Source organism: Manihot esculenta, chromosome 10 (genome assembly GCF_001659605.2).
Source record: "Manihot esculenta cultivar AM560-2 chromosome 10, M.esculenta_v8, whole genome shotgun sequence".
In the NCBI taxonomy this organism is placed as follows: Eukaryota; Viridiplantae; Streptophyta; class Magnoliopsida; order Malpighiales; family Euphorbiaceae; genus Manihot; species Manihot esculenta.
This window is the reverse complement of record NC_035170.2, coordinates 4452432-4467684: the sequence shown is the minus strand read 5'-3', so window position 1 is coordinate 4467684 and position 15253 is coordinate 4452432. Positions and strand designations below refer to the sequence as shown.

General features: G+C 29.0%; 1 protein-coding gene across 2 annotated transcripts; it reads left to right on the top strand.

The window, feature by feature from the left end:
* The first annotated feature begins 6834 nt into the window (after positions 1-6834).
* On the top strand, positions 6835-9080 carry LOC110624376 (mitochondrial import inner membrane translocase subunit TIM14-1). Of its 2 annotated transcripts, none has more exons than XM_021769472.2 (3): positions 6835-6989; positions 7106-7256; positions 8666-9080. In XM_021769472.2, exons 1-3 carry the CDS (start codon positions 6941-6943, stop codon positions 8820-8822), a joined length of 357 nt encoding a protein of 118 aa, XP_021625164.1. In that variant the 5' UTR covers positions 6835-6940; the 3' UTR covers positions 8823-9080. The 2 variants fall into 2 exon arrangements, with proteins under 2 accessions (XP_021625164.1, XP_021625165.1); XM_021769473.2 differs by having other exon boundaries at positions 6863-6989; positions 7078-7256.
* Positions 9081-15253: the final 6173 nt, after the last annotated feature.

Here is a 15253-nt window from a genome sequence, read left to right as displayed (position 1 = left end):
CCCCTCTTCCTCTGCCTCTGCCACTAGCCTGAGTCGCAGCTAGAGCTACTGGCTGAGCCACACTACCAGAAGCTGTCTGTTGAGACTGTGCCACAAAAGCTGGCCTAGGACACTCCCGTGCCATGTGTCCCTCCTGCCCACATCTGAAGCAGGCTGTCATCCCAACCAGACATACTCCTTTGTGCGGCTTCCCACACTTCTTGCATACTGCATTATCTGCACCTGAGCTCGAACCACTTCCTAATCCCAGACCAGACTTGATCTTATTCCAGAACTTGTTCTTCTTTGGCTTCTTGGTGGTATTACTCCACCTCTTACTAGCTGAACTCAGAGAAGAAGAGTCTATCCTTCCTCCACCTGGGGTCTTGGAACCAGAAGGCTGTGCCACTGACTGTTTGACTTTCCCTTCGATGATTGCACTAGCCTCCATCCTCCGAGCCATATCCACAATGGCATGGAAACTCTCCCTCTCTGTTGACTGAATCAAGGAGGAATACCTGGAATGGAGCTTCATGATATACCTCCTTGACTTTTTCTGATCTGAATCCAGATTTTGCTCGACAAACGGCAACAGTTCCAAAAACCTGTCTATGAACTCATCCACACTCATCTCATCCGTCTGCCTCAGCTGCTCAAACTCAATCATCTTCAATTCTCTTGAACTATCAGGGAAAGCCCATCCTGCAAACTCATTTGCAAACTCCTCCCATGATAGGTTGTCCAACCTCGGGTTCACATAGTTCTTAAACCACTCTCGGGCCTTCTTGCATTTTAGTGTGAACCCAGCCATCTGAATGGCTCTACTGTCATCAACTCCTATCTCATCTGTAATTGTCTTGACCCTCTCAAGGTACACAAATGGGTCATCACTGGTTTCAAACTGGGGAGCACCTAGCTTCATGTAATCGGTCATCTTGACCTTTCTCCCCCCAGATGAGCTAGGTTTAGGCATTTGGGTTTCTGAGACAGTAGGTGCTGCTGGTGGTGGAGGAGGTGCAGCATCCTCTGGGGTAGGGTTTGCTGTACCTGGATGGTAGGGTGGGGGTGGATACATAGGGTACTGTGGGTACGATGGGTAGAAAGGTGGGTATGGCATCTGAGAGTGGTAAGGGTTAAAACTGGGGTAATCCGATGTACCTCCCATCGAATACCTGAGATTATATGAAAAGGGTGGGTAGTAAGGTGACTGAACAAATCCCGAGGCCTGAGTGCCTCCTTGGGACTCTCCCATTCCCTCTTCCGACATACTTACTCCGAGACTGCCATCCCTCCTCTGATCCACATCCATCTGATCCCCCACAACCTCTGACATATCCCCTTGCACTGTTCCCCTCACTGATCTGCTTCTACCCAAATCTAGAGACCTTCTAGGGTCTCTTACTGCTCTTTCTTTGCTGGACCTACTTGACATTGCCCTAGGCAATGCAAGAGGACGGGCATCAGTGCCCTCGTCCTGGGGTGGTACTCCAGTCAATCGTGCAGATCGACGAGTTCCTCTCATCCTGTTTTCTGAAAAACAGCATACATCACATAGAACATTAGCATCAAATGGTTCATGTGCAAACACATAAACCCGCATCACATACATCACATACATAGCATATCATTAATGCACATGCATAAAATCATGGCATTTCACATCATCATTTCAAGACACGACTCTACATCCTATCGTAGTGGACATGGTTTTCCTATTGTGCTTGACCTTCTAGAACATCTATGAGCCCGACACTCTAGGTCCGACCATATGAACCTAGGGCTCTGATACCAATCTGTAACGATCCGAAAATCGGACCGCTACCGGCGCTAGGATCCAGATCGGCTTAAGGCCGCTGGGACCCGTAGCAAGCCAAACATTCATCCTGTGGACCTGTTTAATCCCATACATGATCAACAACATACATAAAAATTTTGAACTTTTCTTTCCATTCAATCACCAAACTCAACCTGTGCATGCACTATACATAAACATAAACATTAACCCCACCTTGGAGCCCTCATCAATGCTCCAATGGGGTGACATAACATAAATTAAGTTTGGTTTACAATAATCATCATTAAACATTAAGATCATGTACTAGAAAGGGATTAACATAATACTATGGTCAAGCACAACTCTGAACTTTCATAAGCACCATTACATAACATTTCTATATCATACTTTGCCATTACATCATATCCATGTCCACATCTAGCTATTACATAACACATGACTCTACTCCTGCTGACCTCCTGGTCTACCCTGTACCTGCAAACCTGGGGGTTAAGGGAGAGGGGTGAGCTATAAAGCCCAGTGAGCAGAATAAATAAACATTAAATTTAAAGTCCATGCTTCCATGAAATGCATCACATCACAAACAAATCACATAAAGGATGAACTTGTCACCATTAGCCCTCTACATAATTCCATAGTGCCAGAACGTAGAATGGGTCCTGGTCTTTCTCTTACATGGTGCCAGCGAACATAGAATGGGTCTCACTGGTCTTTCATTCCGTACCGTACATATCATATCATCACATCATAGATTGAGGGCTATGGGTCATCCAACATCCATCCACATCAATAACATATTATGCAATGCAACATATTCGTGAATTCTAATGCAAACAACCTAATATATCTCATGGTATTCATGATGCGTGAATCATGCTAAGAATTGATTTATTTACTTTAAAACATAAAGAGTTATTCCACTCACCTCTGGCTGAAGCTCTAACAGACTCAACAGCAGCTGAACTCACTGCTGGGGTCCTCGGTTCCTCGGGTCTGAACCTACACAGGTGGACTCAAATGAGGGACCTTACATACATAAACATGACTCTAAAATACTCCCCAAAAATCCCCTAAAACACCTTAAAACAATCACATAAATCATGCAAAGGAGGGCTAAACAGGGCACTTTCGGCGGCAGGTTCGGCGGCCGAAAGGCCCTCCAGAGCCTAAAGTCATGCACCTTTGGCGGCACCTTTGGCGGCCGAAGGTTCCCTCCAGAGACGAAACTCATGCATGTTCGGCAACACCTTCGGCGGCCGAAAGTCCCTTCCAGAGCCGAAAGTCCACTTTCGGGGGCAGGGTTCGGCAGCCGATACATGCTATCACAGGCAGGTTCGGCAGCCGATACATGCTACCACAGGCAGGTTCGGCGGCCGAAAGAACCTTCGGCTGCCGAACTTGAGTTCTTCCCAAAGGGAAGAAACTCAGCCTCTACATGCATAAAAGCCTCCTAACACATTCAATCAAGCATTTTCCTATTCTACAACATGCATACTCAAGCATACAAGCTCCTAGGGGTTTCAAACTAATTTAAACCCCAACTACAACACATCAAACATACATAACCAACATACATTGCTCATAAACACACATTTAACCATAAACTCAACATAAACCTATACATGCATTTCTATCCCATAAATCTTCATAAAACTTACTTAAAACATGAAATGAACTATGGATCTACTCTTACCTCTTGAGGAACGAGAGGAGAGGCGATCCAACTCGGAGATGGGGAGAAATCCGCTCTTTAGTCTCCAAGTTTCCAAAACTTGCTCTTTTTGTTCAAATATCTTCAAATCAACATAAAGCTTGTTAAAACGTGAAAGATCGGAGTAAAAACATCAAAAACGAACCATGGGAGAGCAAGAACTCACCGTGGCTGAAAATGGGGAGAAAACTAGCCCGTTTCGGCCATGGAGCTCTTATATAGGAGCTGACAGACCACCTTTCGGCAGCCTAAAGTGCCTCCAAAACTCATGCAAGTTTGGTGACCGAACATGAGGTTCGGCGGCCGAACCTTTAAAACTTTCGGAAGCTTAACTTGCCCCCTAAACCATCCCACGTTCGGCGGCCGAACTTAGGGTTCGGCGGCCGAACCAGGAAATGTCTCCTTGGTCTTTTTCATTTAAAACTCAATTTCCTTTTTGCTTAAAACCATAAAATACATTAAATCATTTTATGAAAACATGATTTTTACTCTTCTAGAGGTTTCCGACATCCGAGATTCCACCGGACGGTAGGAATTCCGATACCGGAGTCTAGCCGGGTATTACAGGTATAAACCGCAAAATTGAAGAGAATGCTGGTGGCAACCTCTCTTGTGTGATGAACAAATTATGAAATTTATTGGTAAAAAGAATAACATATTTAATCATGAAGGCTGTGAACTCTTTATATGGCATGTTAGACAGTAGGAGTGTAAACGAACCAAACTGTTCATGAGTTATTCGAGACTCGTCTCAATAAAAACTCGATTAGATTCAGCTAGTTTAGACTCGCGAGCTAACTCATGAACAGATTCGTAAACAAACTCATGAGCAGACTCGCAAACAAGCTTGTTTGCTAACACTAATCTCATATCGAAAGTTGAAGGGATATGGAGAATCATGACTTTTCTATAAAATATAATCATTCTACATTCTTTTTCATTAGTTTTGGGTTCCAGAGATTTTAATTAAATAAAAAAAATAATTTAAAAGTCTCTTAATAATCTTATAATTTAAATTTATTTATAATTTAAATAAATTTAAATTATATTGAGCTTGTTTATAATATAATTAAACTCAAATTCGAGTCTAAATGAGCTCAAATTCGAACTTTTTGAATGAAGTTTGAGTTGATTCATTAATGTGATAAACAAACTTATTACGAATCGAGTTCGAACCGAGTTCGAGTTTAATATTTATTTTATGAATCGAGCTCGATCTTATAAATGAAACTTGAGTCGAGTTCAAACTCGAACTCAAACTTTTAAATTTATTTTTTAATCGAATCTGAATTTATCAAAACTTGACTAAGCTCGATTCGATTACGGCTCTATTAAGCTCAATTCGATTAGGGCACTATTAGACATGGTTTGAATATTATTAAAATGAAATAAGTTAATAAAATTAATTTTAAATAGAATATGATATAAGTTTCCTATTATTATTCTAACATGTATAATAATGTCCTATTATGTTCTATTACATAAATATATTGTATTTATCTTCTTTCATATCAAATAAACATATATATCAACAATATCAATGTCAATAATATAATTTTAAATATAATAAATTAAAGAATATTTTATTAAATTTAATATAAAAAAATACAACTTATCAAATTTTACTTATATGAGTTTCTTCCAGAAAAGTAAAATACTCTAATTTTCAGAAAGTTCATGTAATAATACAAATAAAACAAAAGAAGTTTATGCACTTTCTGAAAAGTTTTACTTTAGGTGAAAGAACTCATCAATCTTCAAAAATATATATTAGGCTACAAAGCTCTAGACTCTAATCATGTGCTTAATGCCAAAGGATATGGAGAAACTCTAATCTAAATGCTAATGTCCTCCTTTAGATCATACTATATACAAACGAGGGGGTTAAAATCTGAGACTCAGGTTCAATAAAAATTTCTTTAAAAAATTTAATTATTTAATTTAATTATATTAAAAAATTAAATTTAATAATAAATTATCGATTTAATTTGATTTTCTATATACTTCAATTTGATTCTATTCTCATAATATATAGTTCACATATTAAATGTTTGGGTCCGTTTGTTATAAACGCGTAGCCCCTATTTCTATTAAGTATTGAGTAAATTATTTATGCAAGGTCCATTATAATTTATTTTTTCAAACTCTTATAGCTAATAATTTTAATATTAGAAAACTTTAGTTAATTTTTTATTTTGTAAACTATAATAAAATATTTTTGACTTTTTAAAAAATTTTAAAAAATTTATTAATTAATCTATTTATTAATTTTAATTGTTAAATATTTTATTATTTAATTTTTATATTTTAAAAAATTTATTAATTATTTTCATAATTTAATAAAAAATATATTAATTAATTTTTTTGCATTAATAATATTTTAAATTTTTTATAATATTTAATTAATAAAATTAACTGATAAATTAATTAATAAACTTTTAAATATATTAATAATATTTTAATATATTTTTCAAAATTAAAAGAATTAACTAATAAATTTTTATATAATATAAAAGATAAATATTCCCTTCGTTTTATATTTTTTATTTTTATTATCTCAAAATTATTATTTCAATTTTTTTTAGATATGATTAAAATATAAATTAACTATTTTATTTTATTTCTAAAACAATATCTCATTAATTATTAAAGGAAAATAAATCCAATTAAATTTTTATATTTTTATTTAAGGACCAAATAAATTTTAATTTAAAATTTTAAACTAATTAAACTCCTTTATTTTTATTAAAAAATAAATAAATTCTAATAAAATATAATATTATTTTTTAATAATAAAATTATTATTTTTTATAATTTAAAATATCAAAAATTTAGTATTTTAATTAATATAAAAATTTTAAAATATATATAAATATAATAAATAATTTTTTAAAAATTATAAAAATAAAATTTTATTATATAAAAAAATATTTTTTATCATATAAAAATAATATTTTATTATAAAAATAATATTATATTAAATGAGAGTTTATTTAATTTTTGAGTAACAACATAAAGATTTAATTTATTTAAAATTTTAAAGTGAAATTTATTTAATTTTTAAATAATAGTAGATAGATTGAATTGAATTTATATTTATTATTTAAATAAATAAAAATAAATATTTTTAAAATGAATATAATTAAAAAATTAATAAAAAAATTATAAATATGTATAAAAAAATAGTCAATAAAAAATTATTAGAGGAAGGAAATAATAAAATTCTCAAAATATAATATGTTAAAATTTGGTAAAATAGGACCGCAAAATTTCTCCCAGTATTAGGAAATGGGGATTGGAGTACCGTACCAGTTATACTAACAACACGCGGCACAAAATGATTGGTAAAATAACTATAGAATCATACATGGGCATATATGAGATCGACAACGCGCGCAGTCACCTTCTTCAACCCCAAACCCTGAAAAAAAGAGAGATTTTAACAAAAATTTCGAATGAACCTCAGCAAATACTGTCTCACAAATTTCAATTCCAACAAAAATGGTATGCAAGAGCTTTTCACTAGTTTGTTTGGACGTTGAAATTTTGTGTAATTTCAATTTGTTGATGAAATTGTAGATTTAAATATCAGGCCACACCCTTTTTGGCTGGGCTTGCAGTTGCTGCAGCGGCTCTTGCTGGTAGGTATGGGATCCAAGCTTGGCAAGCATTCAAGGCTCGATCCCCTAAACCTAAAATCCGCAAGTTCTATGATGGAGGATTTCAGCCTAAGATGACCAGAAGAGAAGCAGCTCTGATTCTTGGTATCAGGTAACTAACAAATTATCTGATTGTTTATGCAACTTTTAGGGATTTTATTTTTTGGTTGCTTTGATTCAAATTCAGCTGATTTACAGTAACTGTTGTCTGTTTTATATCTCTTTCATTCTGGATAGAATAGGAAGAGGGCCAAAAGAAAATGTAATTCTATTGCTGAGATTTTAAGTAGAAACGGCCAGATCTTTGTTCAGAAATTGAAGACTAAATTGCCCAAGATGATCATTCTATGCTTTGGATGATTATCATAGGATTCAAGATTCATACTCAGATTGATGATTAAGATTAGAAATGAAATACAATTTTTTTTTTTTAGCATTGTTATCTTTAAAGTTTTGGAAGACTAAGATTCTATTTGTGCTAATTCCTGATGCTATATCCTAATCTGAATTCTGTTTTTCTATTTCTTATCACTCCTTTTGCCATGGTTCGTTTTGCAAAAATTTAAATGAATTCTTGCAAAATTATACATTATTTCATTTTCTTTGGAAATGAAAATTTTTTGTGTTAAAAAATAGATGGATTCTTCCATCCCAAACAAAAAAAATTGATAGAATTGAATTGAATTAAATTCTTGTAAAATCTTTGATTTCAAATAAGTGGCATAAGAATGCTCAAGTGAAACAAATTTGCCTTAACTTGTGCTCTTCTACAGTATCTGAGTGGTTGCAAGACCCTTGAATGGCAGAGAGGGGTGCTAGTGCATGGTTAAATACACCAAGTGAAGATAAATTTATGCTTCAATGGTTAAATTAATACTCAAAGTAAAGATAATTTCTGATCCAAACTGATAAAAGATTCCCAGTTTTAGTGTAAACTCATTTATTTAACTTTGATTTTCACTTCATTGCAATATACCAAATTTGAGGATCTATTTCATGTTTTAGTGTATAGGGATAATTATTATGTAGTCCTTATACTGTAGAGAATCTCATTAGTTAGTTCCTTGATCTTGAAAAATAGAATAAAACATCCACAAGGTTTTAAAAATCTTCTAATTAGTCCTTCTATTAATTTTAGCGATTTTGCGTAAAAGTCTAAAATGCCCTCAACACGGAGGGATAAATAGTAGATCTTTCTGAGAGATCAATTAATAAGTGTTTAATATCACAGGAACTAAATCGTAAAACACTTAGCGGCTAAAACTAACGGAATGATTAAATAGTAGATTTTTTAAAACCTCATGGACTTTTAATGTATTTTTTAAAATCGAGCACCAATTGATGAGTTTTCCCATAACTTAGGGATTAAATAGTGAATTTTCTAGTATATACAATAGTTAATAACACTTGGATAGATTTATCCAAGATGATACAGTTCTGTGATCATGTTATGCATCTTTTTTTTTGCTTCTCTCTCTCAGAACTAAGTTATTGTGTCCGTATTTTTGGATGGTTCAACAGGGAGAATGCAACAGCAGACAAGGTCAAGGAAGCACATAGAAAAGTAATGGTAGCAAATCATCCTGATGCTGGAGGTAGCCATTACCTTGCGTCTAAAATCAACGAAGCCAAAGATGTGATGCTTGGGAAGACAAAGGATGGTGGATCTGCATTCTGATAGAGCAAGTATCGGTCAGTTTTTAAGAATGCTCCTTTCTTATCCTCATTGAAGTATTTCGTTTTCGGTTTGAGTCTTGCTTACTTATGATTGATGTAAGCTTTTGTTGCACGATGATTTAGATTATATCTTTAGTGCTTATTTTCAATGATTGTATCTTCACTTAGAAGCCATTTGCTATGCTGCACCAGAATAGCTCAATGTAAAGGTACTGGGAACTATATAGTTCAATAGCAATAAGTCGTTCTTAGTGAGCAATATTTCTCAAATAATCTAGCTTAGAGGCTTTGTGTTTGGTTTACAATGCAAAGAAAATCAAAGATTCAATGCTAGTTTCCAAATTTTTCTTAACTTTTATTCGCTTATTTAGCAAAAAAATGAATAATACATTGGTTGGACTGAACTGAATCAAAATTCTTGATAATGAGGTTTGCATACATATACATGTTATTTTTATTGGCAAATTTCCATTTTAATTCTTTAATTTTAATCCAATAGTCACATTAGTCCCTCACAAAAATTTGTAGTAAAATGAGATTGTTCAACTTAAAATTTATTAAATAAACTTCCCTAAATGGTATGCTAGTGTATTACTTTGTGCAATTTTGTCAATTTCTAATTGTCAATAGAGAGGGCATTGAGATGTATGCCAAAGCAATGATGATCTTCCATTGATTTAGCTGGAAAGTTGGCTCTAGGCATGAGATTGATGAGTTGAAGTTCATATACACAGATTTTGGATTCTTCATTGTGTTGCAATACTATGTTTGATACACCATATAATACAATATAATTTAATAAAATTTTATATTGAAATTCAATAGAAAATTTTATTGTCTTACATTTCATTATGGCTTAGGACGTAGAGTTTTCTTTTCATAAAAGAGTTCTTTTCCATACTAAAAATATATAGAAAAAAAAAAAATTGATAGTTGATACATACAAGCTTGCTTGCAGGTGAAATTTAGAGATATTTGTCTTAGCATATAAATTCTAAAAAGATGCTAACATGTTTGTTCATAAAATTTTATGGACTTATAAGTTAAATTTATAAGTTAAAAAAAATAATTTGGGGTGACAATTTTTCATTTTGGTGTTTATAAATACTAAATTTATAAACTGCTTTGACCAAGTTACAATAGTAAACTCATTTAATTTTAAAATTTCATCATATTATTTATTTTATATTCTTTTTAATAATTTAATTAATACATATATTTATAAACTATTTATTATGAAATATGTCAATAATTACTTCTAAAAATTTTAATCAAATATTATTGTTTAAGATTGGGTTATTAGATAAAAAATCCAATCATTTACTGTTATTTATTTTTATATTTAAAATTTTAAATATTGAATGATAAAATTAAACTTTTTTTTATTTATCGTAATTATAATTAGAATGACTAAATAATTTAGAAAAGTTAACAATAAATTATAATATAATTTTTAAAATTTTATTTGACTAATAAATAATTTTTAAATACATATTTTTATTATAATAATATTATTTTTTTTATTAATATCGTTATTTACTTTCTATCTTTATTTTTATATAATATTAAATATTATTAATAAAAATTTGAAATATAAAAAAAATAAAACTTTATTATTTTAGAACATATAATATTTCATTTTATTTAAAACATTATTAATAAAAAGTAAAATTTTTCAAATATAAAAGCATATATATATGATTTATAATATTGAGTATAAATATTTTATAAAATACTTTAATATATATTTTTTGAATGTGATATTTTATATAATATGAATTTATTTATAATAAATATTTATTCAATATAATATTTTATATTACATATATAAATATAAAATAAATTTAATTTTAATATAAAATTTAAATTAAATGGTAAACTATGTATTTTAGAGAAAAGTAAAAGAAAAATCTCTTACGGTTTCATCGATTTTAAATTTATAGTTTAATTTAAAATATATGATTCAGTTTTATATCTAAATAGTATTTATAATATCATATTATTTATAAATAATAATAATTTTTAGATTTCATATTCACATAAAATTTATATTATAAAATATTATTTTAATATAAAATTAAATTATAAACTTCGAAATAGGCTACATATTTAAAGTGAAAAACTGATAAAATGATATGGTATTTTTTTTTATATTTTATTAATAATATAAAATTTTAAAATTTATATTATAATTTTTTATTATTTTTTAAATTTAATTTAGTCATCTTTGCTATAGTTATGATAATTTAAAAAATTTTAGTTTTAACATCTAAAATTTAAAATTTAAAATATAAATATAAATGGTTTATATATAAATATAAATTATCATAAATATTTTATTAAATATTTCTTTAAGATTTTAAATGTTTATAAGTTTTAAATAACTAAATTAAAGGGAAAAACTCTCTTAAAGCAATCTTGTTCTCAGAATAAGAATAAAGAATGTAATTAGTGGGGAAATTAATTACACATTGGTGGATTTTTAACAGTTTTTTTTTTAAAACAAGAAAATTGTTTTAAAAACAAGAAAATTTTATTAATTCAAAGATTATAGAGAAACAATGTGAGAATGAGGATATCAACCCAAACTCATTTATCTGACTCAGAATAAGTTGATATTGCTAGAACATGAACGATATCATTCGCAGATTTATGAATAAAAACACATTTTACTTTCTCATAATTAGATAGAAACAGTTTACAGTCTTGAACTAAAATGCCAAAAGACGATAAATCATCCAACAAAGTATAATTAACTTATATCACAAGTATTTGAGTATCCAATTCGAAAAGGACTCGATCCCATCCACACTCTTTAATCCAGCTCAGTGCTTCTCGAAATGCCATAACTTCAGCACACTTTGCATCCATCTAACTATAAAAAGAGCCTACTCTAGCAGCCACAAAATTCTCATTATTATTTTGGATTATACAATCGAAGCCTACCGAACCTCGTTGCAAGTTTAAAGAGGTGTCAATGTTCACCTTGAACCAACCGTGCGGCAGAGGAGACCGGACCGGGCGAGCCGAATCAACAATGGTACTTACTGAGGACTGCTTTCCATTGCTGCAAAAAATTCAGAGTCATGAAGAACACACCACTCGTAGTCTGACCTGACCCTTCCATACAACATTATTCCTATTTTGTCACAAAGTCCATAAGATCATTAGCATAAGGGAGACATTTTCCATAGAAGCAGAAGAGAAGGCTAAAGAAAATCACTCATTTAAAGAGATATAGAAGGCGCAGGCCAACCCAACGGCGAGCTTAACCGGCAACTGTGGACAAAAAGACATTGAATCAGAATATGCAATATATTCTCGGGGCTGCACGACACAATAGGAACAAATAGAATGAAAAAAGAAAATGCACCTATTATTTCTCAAATTCTATTCTTTTGGTCATTTGCCAAATATTATATTCATAATATGATAATTCAAGAAATTTATACAATAGAAAAAACTAAATCAAATGGCAAATGATGGAGAAATTCATTAGAATTCCTTGCTCTCAAAAAAAAAAAAAAAAGATTCTGACTAGAATACCAACTTAAAGTTTTCTGAGGTATTACTCTTATAATTGCTATGCAAAATGGTATTTTTTTTTTAAATATATTTTTTTAAAATGCATTTAAAAATTAAATTTGATAAACATTTTCTTATTAATAACATTATAATTACAAATTAGTTTTTTTTTTCTTCAAAACTGCTTTTTCTTTTACAATATTTAAAATGATTTTTTTTGTTAAGAGTAATTTTGACCCTCAAAATATAATACTAAACGTCAACATACACTTGATTATATACTTACATTTCAATTAAATAAAAAAAAAATTTTCCAGCGATACTTGGATTTTCAATCTCCATTTCATTGTGTTTTTCAGTTTTTGCCTGCATAGCGATTAGCAACTGTCACATGGTTTATATGCTAGGAATTAAGAGTGAGTATTCGGTCGGTTCAGTTTAAAATTGAACCGAACTAAATAATTCAAAAATTAAAATTTTAGTATTTATGGAAATCAAATGATTCGATTCAATTCTGTTCGGTTTAAATTTTTAATAAATTTTTTATTTTTTATACTTTATTTTTAGTATTTTAAAATTTAATTAAAATATTTTAATTTTAATATGATCTAATCTTTCTATATTATTGAAAATAATATATTATTATCATTAATCGGTTCGATTTAATTTTTTCGATTTTTTTTAATCAAAATCGAACTGAATCGAAATAATCAAAATTTTTAAAATTAAAAATCAAACCAAATCAAAATAAATAAAAAATCAAACTGAATTTTCAAATTAATTCGATTTGATCGATATTTTTATTTGAACCGATACTGCTCACTCTTATTAGGAATTATAGTTGGGTAAACATCTTGCCCTACCACACTCTAATAGGACATATTTAAATAATTTTTAGATGAATTTAAACGGGTTTCAAGTATTTTATTGTTTAATTTATTATTATTATTTATTGACTTAAAAATACCGCAAGTTTTATAATTTTTTATATTTATAGTCAAAATTTTTAGTTTTAGATGAAAATTTTCAATTTTTAAATTTATTATAATTATATTAATTTCTTTAAAACAGCTTACATGTAATGCCATATTATTTTTTTTTTTGAAATGAGAATTGAGAATTGAGAGAGTAAAACTTAAGACAATTTACTCAGGTGTGCTTACCATTCGGCTAAATGTGTGAGTGTAATGACACAATAACTTGAATTAAATTTTATTTAAGATTTTAAACTCCCAATTATCTAAAATTCAAAATTAAATTTTTATTTAAACAATATAAAAAATTAAGTATTTGAATGATTTAATTTAAAAATTTCATGTAATTAAGGATTTAGGGTATTAACTAAGATTTAATTTTAGTTAATCAAATTGGTTACATGATAAAAATAATAAAATATAGCATACGGTTTAAAATAATTTAAAAAAGTTCAGACTTTTAAATTAAAAATTAAAAGTTTGACTATAAATATGAAAATTATTAAGTCTTTTCTTTATACAAAATTAGTACAAAGGACCAAATAAAATTGATAGGTTTGGTAACGAATCCATTATATGGGTGTATCATATGGGTTTTTCAATGTTTGATTTGATAAAAAGATCTGCAAAATAAAGAAAGGTGGTCAGGAGTCTACCAGGAATACTCCCAGTGGAGACCCTCTAACGTTGAAGTCAGATTCATGAACTAGTGCAATATGAATAAGTAAGAGTTATAGAGAAAAATAAAATAAAATAATATGGAGTCAAGAAAGAAGCAGAAAGAAGAAGGAAAACTCCACATTTACTCTGCTCGTGATGTATATCTATATCATTCAGCTTCGTTATTATTCAATTTAGAGAGATTTATTATTTAAAAGTCAATTCTTTAATTTTGAAAATGAACCACTACCTCCTCTTTCTCTTCCTTGAAGAAAAGAAGAACGGAAGAAGGAGAAAGATGGGAGTAATTTGTTCCTTAATTTTGAAAATTTTATTAAAAATTTTTGAAAATATAAAAACTAACTTATTAATAATAATACTATTCAGAAACTAAATAAGAAATTTATCTGAGAGTAAAATTGAATTATAAATTTTTTTTATTATTTTTCATTTATTTTTAATAAAAAAGATAATAGAATGATTATTTCCTTGAAAGAGATAAAAGATAAAATCATTTTAGTAAGTTTTAAAAATATAAGAACTGATTTATTAATAATGTTAATATCTAGAAACTGATTAGTAAATTTCTTTATTTATTATAATATGTTAATTTGTTTCCTATATGTCATGATTATTATGAAAAAGCTTGAGTTATAATTTTATGTATTATGTTTATTTATGTATAAATTTTTACTGAATTTTTGTATGACTATTTTTTATGACTAGCTTTATTTATATTTTTTTATGATTTATTTGATAAAATGGGAAATTGATTTGTAGTATTATTTTTTTGTTTAATTATTCTAAAGCCTAAATTTTTTTTCTCTATATATATTTTAATTTTTAGTTTTCGGTTTGAATAACTAATACATATATTTTATATATTATATTTTTAGTGAAAATATAAAAATTAGTCGAGATAATATATGAATTATTTAATTTAAAAATAAATAATTTGTTTAAAAGCAATATAAATAATTTATTCAAATTACATTAAATTAAATATATATAATTAAAAAAACTTACTAATCAGTGTTTATACTTAGTAAAATTAACTATTTAATGTTATAGTTTAAAGAATATTTGGTTCATATTTTTTAAATTATTATTTTATAAACAGTAAAAACTGAATAATTTTAATCTTAAAATTATAGGCACAAATAATTATAATTTTTTTAAAAAATGGCCTAGTTATATTTTACAATTAAATGAATTAATTAAAAATAATAAAATTTTAATAATTATATATATTATTATTAATAAATTAAATAAA

Bases quoted from the DNA above. Each gene is read 5' to 3' on its own strand.
- LOC110624376 (XM_021769472.2), top strand. From the start codon at position 6,941: ATGAACCTCAGCAAATACTGTCTCACAAATTTCAATTCCAACAAAAAT. The intron at 6,990-7,105 runs GTATGCAAGAGC...CTGGGCTTGCAG, and splicing joins TTTCAATTCCAACAAAAATG to TTGCTGCAGCGGCTCTTGCT. The intron at 7,257-8,665 runs GTAACTAACAAA...ATGGTTCAACAG, and splicing joins GCTCTGATTCTTGGTATCAG to GGAGAATGCAACAGCAGACA.